The 10,783-nt window shown below is 29.9% G+C and overlaps 1 protein-coding gene and 1 pseudogene across 1 annotated transcript; one reads left to right on the top strand and one right to left on the bottom strand.

Annotated features, from left to right (window-relative positions):
• The first annotated feature begins 201 nt into the window (after positions 1-201).
• LOC132940823 (uncharacterized) lies at positions 202-2,865 on the top strand (annotated as a pseudogene).
• Positions 2,866-6,428: 3,563 nt separating this feature from the next.
• Positions 6,429-9,350, bottom strand: LOC132933901 (retinal rod rhodopsin-sensitive cGMP 3',5'-cyclic phosphodiesterase subunit delta-like). Its single transcript, XM_061000177.1, has 5 exons — positions 9,246-9,350; positions 9,098-9,160; positions 8,834-8,969; positions 8,598-8,719; positions 6,429-6,510 (listed from the first exon to the last, which is right to left on the bottom strand). Exons 1-5 carry the CDS (start codon positions 9,284-9,286, stop codon positions 6,429-6,431), a joined length of 444 nt encoding a protein of 147 aa, XP_060856160.1. The 5' UTR covers positions 9,287-9,350.
• Between the last annotated feature and the right edge of the window lie 1,433 nt (positions 9,351-10,783).

Below are 10,783 nucleotides of genomic sequence, written 5' to 3'. Positions count from 1 at the left end.
CCTAAACGGCCAATCCACGGCCAATATGGTACCAATCACGTATATGGCGTTGCCTAACCAGCAACAGGCTGCTTACCTTGACGGGTTTTGTGTATCATGGCCGTCGCTAAACCGTCGAGCAGAATCGTCGACGGCCTGTCGCTGATAAGATAATAACTTTGTTGATAGTAATATAGTTCTACGAAAGAAAAATATTTTTTGTACTTATATTGACGGCCACTATTACTATACCCTATAGGCAAAATGGCCCAGCAATTTGTAAAATTTATATTAAACCAACAGCAAGCCATATATAACGATGACCCGAACTGTCCACCTCAAGTTCTTTGTGACGTCTTAACCGCAGGTAAGTTAAAAAATAAGGTTCTCATTTAGTGCTCGTTCTACCTATAAGGCTAATAACCTATCGGTTTAAAGTGTAATATATTTACCGTACATAGTACACAAGTATTAAGTTTTTAAAGTCTCTTGTAAACGATGTATGGATAAACATTGAAGTACTTGCTAATACATTTTGAAAAAAATATTTTAAATTCTCAACAAATACCTTCTGTGATACCTAATAAGTACCTTTCTGCACATTTTATGTTTGCAATAATACATTTTACTCTGTAACTTTTAATTGACTTATTTAAATTTTTATTTTCTGAAAATGTTGATGTATCACGATGGGTCATTTTTCGATTACCTCAATAGTTATTTAATACCACAAGAAAAAACCACTAAAAATGGAGTTTTAATTTTAACGCTTTGTTTATCACCATAGCAACGAATAAAAAATTATAATATTATAATATTAGTTCAACTTACAGGGTAAAATAAATAATAACAATTTATAAATCCAGACTGACTAACCGTCTCCGCTCATAATTGTCTTTCTTATACAATGATATGTACCATGCGAATTTCTAGTCTCTAGCTATTAAAGTTTAAACTGTGCGTTGAATAGTCATTTATGACTCAGGACATATTTTATACAGGCTATCTTGTCGTATGCGCTCTACCGTGTTTTGCTATTCAACAATTATATTTAGATTTTAGACAATATTATATTCTCCTTACAAGTGGAATGACGTAAAAGTGGTTTTAATGAAGATATGGAGTTATATAATATCATTATATGGAGCAATGAAGCAAATTTGGAGTTGTACCACACATATTTTTCACAATTTTTAGCCTGAGAGGCCGCCATAAACTTTTAATCCTTTGGGTATGTGCCTTTCATATTGGATGTACAAAATTAACGTAAAACGACGTAGTGATTGTACCTGTGAGTCCATTATACCCTGACCAGCTATCAGAATGTATTGTAGACCCAACAATAACCTCTATTTGTATAATTTAGTGCTGTCGTTTTGTCCCTTTTTTGAACAACAAAATACCTTCCTTCGATATTGTCACACAAGTCGAATACCCATGGTCCATCAAGGCATCAAGCTCTTTGCCATAGTTTCTCGCTCCATTTTCTAGAGGATCAACAACTAAATATACAATAAAAAATTATATGATGCAGGAAAAGAGAGTCCTAATCTTTACTACCACGATAATAAAGATATAAATTACATAGTAGAGCGTATATAACAAGTGTCCCGTAGTCGCAGGTAGACCGCAATCTGGGGTAGAGCGCATACGACAAGATAGCCTTTATACATACATGTTATACTGTTTGTTTTTTGAAAGCATTCCTTCTTTAATTTATTACCTATTATCCATTGCACTCTCTAGCATGTATTCCTTTCCCTTAAATTCTTTCCTTTGTTAAATTTAATAGCCGGTCAAAAAGGAAAGAACTTGAATTCCTTTGATGTTGAATGCAAATAAAAGTAAGTTATCATAATTGATTATTTATTTGTCAACTACCTCAATTTAAGATAAATAGTAATGAATTTCAACTCCCCCTTAGAAAACAAATTTTAAGCAACTATAAGAAATTAAATAAATTATTTTAATTTGTCATTGTAACTTATGTAATTGTTACATAATATTAATGGTAAAAGAAAACTGAATTGCAGAGACTGATTATAAGCTTCTTTCTGCCTCATGATATATTAAAACTTGAAACTTCTAATAAAAATTTGTTCTTTTTTTTAGATGATTCTGATGAAAAAGATAATTCAAAATTTGTATGGAGTATTTTGTCAATTAAATGCTTGATGAGTACCTATGTAGAATTTGACAATGGTAAACGTACAAAAATTCAAGTATGGAACGACATAAGTGCTAAACTAAAAATATTTGGATTTTCTGTAACAGGTACATTATTATATTTTTAACAAAATATATATAATTATCCCATAGAAATTAATAATTGTTTACTCATTTAGGTGAAATGTGTCAGCGCAAATAGAGGACACACACTACAACTTTTAAAAATATAATGGAAAAAAATCTCCAAAACTGGTCGTGGTCGGGATTCATGGGAATATTTTGATGAGATGGAGTCTATTTTTTCAAAAGATCCAAGCTATACTCCAATTAGCCACTATATCCTGTGGTGTTAAGCCAGTAGAACGCCACATTGACTCCGCATTGTATGCAACAGCTACTGAGACAAGCATAGACATAATGCCGGCAATGTCACCTGATGAACCATTAGCGAAAAAATTAGTAGTTAGTGATCATCTAGAAAAAAATAGCTAGTATATGGCTGACTTTAATGAGATTTTTTAGACATTTAGTTTCAATCTGAATCCGAAAAAAATGCATTGCTTAAGCAATTATTAGATAAGTAATTTTAAATCACCATTTCTATAATATTATTTCTATTTTCTATTATTGACATTATTTATGCATTATCTAAATCTTATTACTATTAGAAATTAGTTTAGTCTTCTTCATGGCTTGATTATTAACATTTTTTAATCTTTTTAAATTATATCCACAAAAAAATTTCAGAAGCTCTTGAACTTTAATTTTGAGTTTTAAATTAAATAAAAAAATAAAGCCAATTTTCATTAAATAATGTTAGTTAATAAAAACATTTTTTATAACATAAAAAAAGGACTTTATTGAGTTAATACAATTATATCTTATATTATATCTTATACATTTTCCTTGGAATAAAATGTTGTGAGCGATAAGGTTCTTTTTTAGTATTACAATAGTTTAAATATGACATACTGCCTCCTTCTTTGTCTCTGTTCATGATCACACCACACTGGTATACCCACGGAAAAAATACAGTGCAGGCAGTAGTATGTGGTGTACCCACAGAATACTACAGTATAGGTTGTATGTGATGTACTCGAGAACTACACTTCATTAGTATATGATAATGAAGTAAAATATGTATAGAACATACTCTATGAAAACATGTCTTGCATCATGATAAGGATATCATATCATATAATTTTGCACACACCGCCAAACTTCTGTTTTATAGTTTACACCACTTTGTAGCTGTTTGACGTTTCTCGTTCGAAATTTTGGATTCCTATTGACATAAATGTTTAAATCTGAAAACAGCACATTTTTAATCCATTGCTCCGGAAACGGTGCCGACGAATCACGATGATGACAGGATTTTCCGTGAGGCTATCAACTTGTAATGGACAACTAACGAAGTTAGCAGTTAGCGTCATATCAAGTTACCTCTATACTTGGTTCGGAATATCTTCTGCTGTTCTACATGGAAACTTTTGGAGATGAGCACACATATACACATGAGCAACCAAGAGCTTGAATTGACCGTTTGAATAAAGCATACTATGAACATTTGGAACCTACTTACTGGCTACTACTGATTCTTTACTTCAATGATTCTATAGGTAATATAGTTATTTAGTCATGTAAAATAATGATTGCTTAATTAGACTGTTAAAGACTTTAAGACTTTCTTAGGTATTATACCTGTGATTGTTGCTAAATGATTATACATGCACGGGGACAGTTTTTACGAGTATTTAATGAGGTGTCTAATATTTCAAATTTCAAATATGTTATATTTTGTTTCAGGTTTAATGATGACACTCCAAAGAGATGCTGATCAATGATGTCCATACTTTTATGGATATGCATCTAGATATATATATTCATTGCATATTCATTGGTCCTTGTGTAAGGCCGTCCTGACCATTTGCAGGGCTCAAAGCAGAGTACAATTTTGGCGCCAAAATGTCGTTATCGTCAGTTGCATATATAATACATAGGTAAAAAGGGGCAAGAGCGCAAATAGACTTAAAAATATAGTAATTTGTGCCTTGTGGCTCGGACTTAAAACAATATAAATAAGTCAATAAATTAATTACACAACACGTCATATAATTAAACTTAATATAATAATATTGATAAATTAACAAGAACAATAAATGTAGTAATGTACCTAATACAATATAAAAATGTATTCAAAATTAACCATCCTATTTTTATGTGTCAATAATATCATTATATTATATTAGTTGGTTAGAAATTTCTTTTTCTATAGATATTATAGCTAAATTGGTCGCTTTTTCTTGGGACCAATGGTTTTGAAGATCTTTTTTTTTTATAATTTTCAGCCTTGAAAAATTGAATTTTAATCATTACCTAGCTCATTTAAAATTCAATACATTCATTTGACGTCAACTAATATAAGTAGGTAGGTAGGTAGTTAAAATTACAACACTTGAATGTATAAAATGTAAACGACAATTTTTCTTGCTCATCAACTTTTTTTTTTTTATTGTATCTATAAAAGTGGGGCCTATCCAACTTTGGTGAAGGTGCAGGGTCCGGGGCGAGTATTTAGGGCCGTATTTTAATGTTTGATGTGTCTGATAGATAAAAGTGGCAACAGTATTGTTTTTTTTGTAATTGCAATTGTAATTGTTTTCATCTATTTTCTATAATAATAAAATAATTTTTTTTTATCTTATAATAACTTTTTTTTTACATTTAATATCAACTATCTTTTGTTTTTTGTTTATCTTCTACCTCAATGTATGTGATAGTTATAGTTGTACTTATAAGTTATAGTTATGGTTATTACAGTTATTCCCATTACAATGTAATATAATCACAGTTCGTGTTTATAAAAATTGGTTGACTCTTTAAAAAATATTGCGAATACTTTGATGTTTTCTTATATTGTTTTTAAATTTTGTGGCAACTGTATCGGCCTTGCCCAGGCGACTAGGGTACCACCGCCTCCGAGACCCCTACTAGTATGTTTTTTATATGAGTAACTTATTTACTTTGTTTAGTTATTTTTGTATAATTCATGTGAGTGATAGTAAAAGTAAAGATAAAGTACCAAAAAAATAAAATTCAGAAATCGTATTTAATATTTATTGTCTTCTTCACACAAGTGCCATGTAATTTGACTTTTAATGAAACCAGGAACGGTTAACCATAACACTGGAATCTTTTTCTAAGGCCATTACCATTAACGACTGTAAATGATAATGGCTGTAGAAAAAAAATATTAAAAATTCCGGTAAAAATGAATCAACAATATAGCCAACTCATCAAATTTCTTAAACGGATTGCTTTTATAAAAATTTAAATGTACAATATTTAACAATTTACTTCTGTTTATTTAATTTGTATACATGTATGTTGTATGTAAATATGGTTTAAAATGTAAAATGTAAAATAGCTGAAAATATAATCTTTGTTTGTAAATACAGTATTTTTTTTTTTTGCATCTAAACAGTAGATTATTTACAATTATTTTTAAAAATTTACAAATAGTTGTGATACAATAGAAATAATTATAACTATAATTATTAATATTATTTTATATACTATTATTTATTATACTTCAATATACATAGGTATTGTAATTCATTTTTTTTTATTATTTAAAAACCCATGGCAGCATATTAAGCCATTGTGATTCATAGTTTGTAATTATTATTAGCATTAAACTATTAAGCTTTTCCTACTACACAAAGGCTGGCAAAAAATTGTAAACGAGCATTTTTGAGAGGCCCTTTGAACACTGAGTGACAATATGTTGATCTCTATATTATGAATTTTCTATTATTCAACATAAGATGTAACCTTGGCAGTTGGCGGTGATTAGTTTTAGATAGACGGCAGTCAGACAATACCTGTCTGTCAACCCTACTGAGTCATTCATCTGTATATTCTTAATGTTTAACAATGTCTCATCCCGACTTTTGTCAGCCGCCAAAATTACATCTGATGTTGTGTGTAATATAATATGTCTTTGATAAATTATTTATTTCTATAGCAAGAATTGTACAATTTAAAATAAAATAATTGTTATCAATAATATAATAGATTAATATTTCTATGAATATTTTAATATTAAATTATTATTCATAATAATTGAACATCAGAACTTGGCACTTTTAAGTTTGTACGAAAAATAAATAGGTTTAAAATTAAAATTTCAATGTCATAAAAACAAATCGCTTGTTCCCAATAATGTATACACACTAAGTGAAGATGTCAATCTGCACTTGAGTTGAATACCATGATGTTTATTCATAAAAGATTAAGATGTTTGATGTTGTTATCAATTTATCGCCATCATAGAAATTTGTTTCTATCAACAAATTACCACTGGAAAAAAAAAAATAATATTCTTATAAGACACTGCAGTGCACTGCACCCCGTCCCCCATGGTGTGTAAAACAATATTATACTATATTTAGGCATATTAATATATTGTGATTTGTGAAAGATTTAAAATGTTTTTAAATAAAATAGTAGCCTAAGTACTAAGTACCTAATACCGTAAAATAGGGTGAATAGGAACGGTTTTTTTTTTAAGATTGTGCACTCAATTTTTATAATATCCATATTCTGAAAACTGTTTAAGAAAACCCACCCACAAATGAACATATTTAGAACCAATTATAAAATTTAAGTTCAATAATTAGTTTTATATATTTTTTCAAAATCGTGTTCTTATAGACCCAGTAATGAGATGAATAGGAACACAGTAAAAAAAACAATTGATATTCCTTTTAAAAAATAAGAATGGTGAATAGGAACTTAATTTATATATTTTTTAAAAAACTTATGAACATTATACAATATAATATTAAGGGTTATAATAAAATAAAAAACACAATATAAAATAATAAAAATATAAAATAGTAAATCCTTTGGCAAATCAGCCTTGATTTTCATTTTTAGGCTTCAAAACGTATTCTAATAAGACGGTACCAGATATAAAAAATTTAATTTTCGTAGAAATTGTAGTAAAATAGAACCCAAAAATAATGTGTTCCCAGTGGCGTAGCGAACTTTTAATCATATGGAAGCGAACAAATTATTTATGACCTATTCCACCCCACTCCAACTGATGTATACGATACTCATATGCTCAAATAGGGGGGGGGGGGAGTGGGGTAAAACCCAAAATAAAGTTCAAAGACTGACCGTGTATGTGGGATTTATGAGGGTATGGCCCACCACCACCCCCCAGAAAACCAGAAGCAATTGCTTCTGAAAAACATGACGCTATGCCACTGTGTTTTCCTATTCACCCCATATCATCCTAAAAAAGTAGTTGTCAAGTTTTGGATGACAATAAGTAGGTACAGGAAAAAACGTTTTAAGTTGTTTTGAAAATTACAGTTTGTATTAATATATCACTACCATAGATATACCTATACAACAATTAGATACCTAGCCTTCTTTGTACTACTACAGTTCAGTTGTAACCAATGTTGAAGTCGGCCGCCATTTATAAATCAGGCAATGTTTACATTTATTCATATACATACTGTAATAATATTTTTTTGCAAATATTGCCTGCTTTATAAATGGCGACCGACTTCGACGATAAGAAGGAGAAGGCTATCTAGTTGTTGTATATAATATCTATGATCGCTACCACGGTTTTAGAAGGTCTTCTCACACCATGATCGCTACTATAAAAGTAATGTATTATGATGTAAATACGTTGAGTATGTATATAAGAATCTGAAAACGTTTTTTTGAAACATAAAAATTATAACATTTGTCATATGCAGGATAACGCGTAATTATTGGAGATAGCATGATATAATAAACATGGGCATGAAATAAGATAATTTAATTATCTTGGTTCATGAACATGGGAGATATAATAAATCTTATTAATAACGAGTACTAATCAAAGGGATCCAATTGACATATGTGACACACTAAAATTGTTAAAATCACAAAAAATTGAAAATTGAATTTATAATCATAATTAACAAAATTTTTTTTAGTTTTTTATTTGTTCCTATCCACTTCTGTGGTTATATTCACCCCAATTTACGGTAGTTGATTAGCGTAGATAATAATAATAATATCAATTTTAAAAACCAATAGTAAAACTTTAGAATTTGTTTGTACTGGGATTAAGATAGTAAATTTTTGGAAAATTTGAAAAGAAATTTCAAGCAAATTAGTTAAGTGTAGGTAATATACTAATATCCAATTACCACTTCGGCATGCATATTTTTAACGTTATTATAAAAAAAATAAATGTTATTGAAATAAAAAGAAATTTAATTTAGAAAGATTCCGGTACCAATACTTTGGTCAACGAGAGAACACCCCGCGAACGGATGAGAATTGGTTCTTTTACGCATCTGTCTTAGGGTGACACGGGAGGATGCGCAGAATCGGCGTGTTGTATTCTTGAACAGAATTTAGATACTTATACCTACCTCAAAACATTTGCAGATGACGATGTACTTCCTTCTCTAGGCATAAAAATTGTTTCCCAAGTTTCAGCTGTTTCGGCTAAGACAGTACCGAATTCAGAATCCCACTCTTCAATGCAACAACCCTAAATTTATTAATATAAGTTTATTTTTTAACTAAAAAATACTATAGAACAAAAACTGTAGAGCTAATGCATTTTGTCTATAATGTAAAAAATGCATAATATGTTAGTTGGTACCTGTAAAAACTCCTTGTGTTTTAACTTAAGATGATTTATTCGATGCTCGGATGAGAAGCTTATGGTTCTGGTCATAGCTCTGCAATCGAGTACTTTTCTAGGCATTATGGCCTCGTGTTCTATACCAGGCAGCGCGCTAACATAATAATAATATATAAGTACTATTAATAATTAATACATAAATAGCATGTATATAATGTATAGTTGAAAATCTAATCGGCAATTTGTTTTTGTACGTGATTAAATTATTAATAACGGTCTTACTAGTTTTGATTGGTATACCACAATACTACTCCCGTATCGTTGTCTATCATATTGATCCAGTTACTACAATAAAAAAAAAAAAATTGTAATTCAACATAAATATCTACTAACGGTAAATTACAAGTATTGAGAATGCTCTGCGACTTACATATGGAATCCACTTGAACCGTGCTCAGATTTTAGTTGCATCGTACCTGCCAACAATAAGCAGCAATAGTATGCGAATTAATCGAGAAAAAAAATTGAATTAAACGTCTATATTGTGGACTGTGGGTTTCATGAAATACGAATATACGATCGCGGACTGTGTGCATACAATTCGTATGTGGTGGGAGTGACGACGATTGGAAGTGATGCAACGCCTGCTAACATGTGGTCAACGTTCAAACAACTGAGATCGGTGTTCAGACGGCAAGAACCGTACGCATCCGAATTTATAGAGATGGGTCACCTATCGATAGTCCGCGACCCGTGCATTCTTACCAATCGAACGTTTCAATAGTCTCGATAATTTGATATAGATATAATTATTAATAAACGACAATCATCCATGAAACCTTTCGAAAATGCAAGATTACATCATTTAGCAGCATACTAAAAATAATAATTAAAAGAAAAATATCCTATTATAATATTAGGTACCTACATTATTACAATTTTATCGAACAACATGTTGGTATAAATATCGAACGATAGCCAATACAATTAAAAAAATGTCGAACAGCCTGCATTGCAGTGAAGATACGATATAAAAGATTTCAACAGGTGGTCGCCATGGACCAAGAAACAAGAATGTATTATAAGTTATAACATACTAGTTATACTACTCACCTTTTGTCCAAAACATTGTATTACCTGTGTAATATGAGTTGTAATACCTATAATATACGTATTATACGAATAATATCTAAGTGTCTAACCTATATATCAGGACTTATTTCTTTGTCATTTGTTATATTACACATTATTTTGTATTGATGGTATCTAAACATGTGCGTAACCGTGTAAGTCTTAGTATTTTTTATGTAAATAAATTTCATAAATATTGTTATTTGTTATTAAGAAGACGTCCCACCCATATAAGTTGTTTCCGTCTTACAATCGTAGATACAAAGATATTGCGTTGCTAAAATATGTTAGTTTCCTTTAATTATACCTAATTAATATTTAGAGATTATAACATTTCAATAAACACTTGGAAATAATTTTCAAAATCAAAAAAAGCGCACCAAAACGTTATTACCTACTTATTTAGTTAGGTACTATTTTTAAAAAAACGAACCCATACCTAAGGACCGATCACAGGCTTGCGCAGCCCGTTGTGGCAGAATGGGCCAAATCAATGATAGGTATATAATTTTCAGTGCCGTAACCAGAATTTTTTTTTTGTGGTGGGGGCACTTAATTTTTTTTCTAGCATTTGAAATGCTAGAATTTTTAAATATGACTTCTTTGTTCATGAAGTGTATCTACTCTTTTTATGTTAACAACTATTATTGTAATGTACCTCCTACATTTAATATAACAATGTATTAATATTATTGTAAACCATATTATGTTAATGTATTCATTAATATATCATTATATCAATATGTGTTGTAAACAAAACATTCCATTTTTTGGTCGAATATTATTATAACATTTACTAACAAGAATACAAGACTATATTATAAGCCTGTTGAAAGC

Source organism: Metopolophium dirhodum, chromosome 1, assembly GCF_019925205.1.
Source record: "Metopolophium dirhodum isolate CAU chromosome 1, ASM1992520v1, whole genome shotgun sequence".
NCBI classification, from domain to species: Eukaryota; Metazoa; Arthropoda; class Insecta; order Hemiptera; family Aphididae; genus Metopolophium; species Metopolophium dirhodum.
This window is presented reverse-complemented; position numbering and strand designations above follow the sequence as displayed.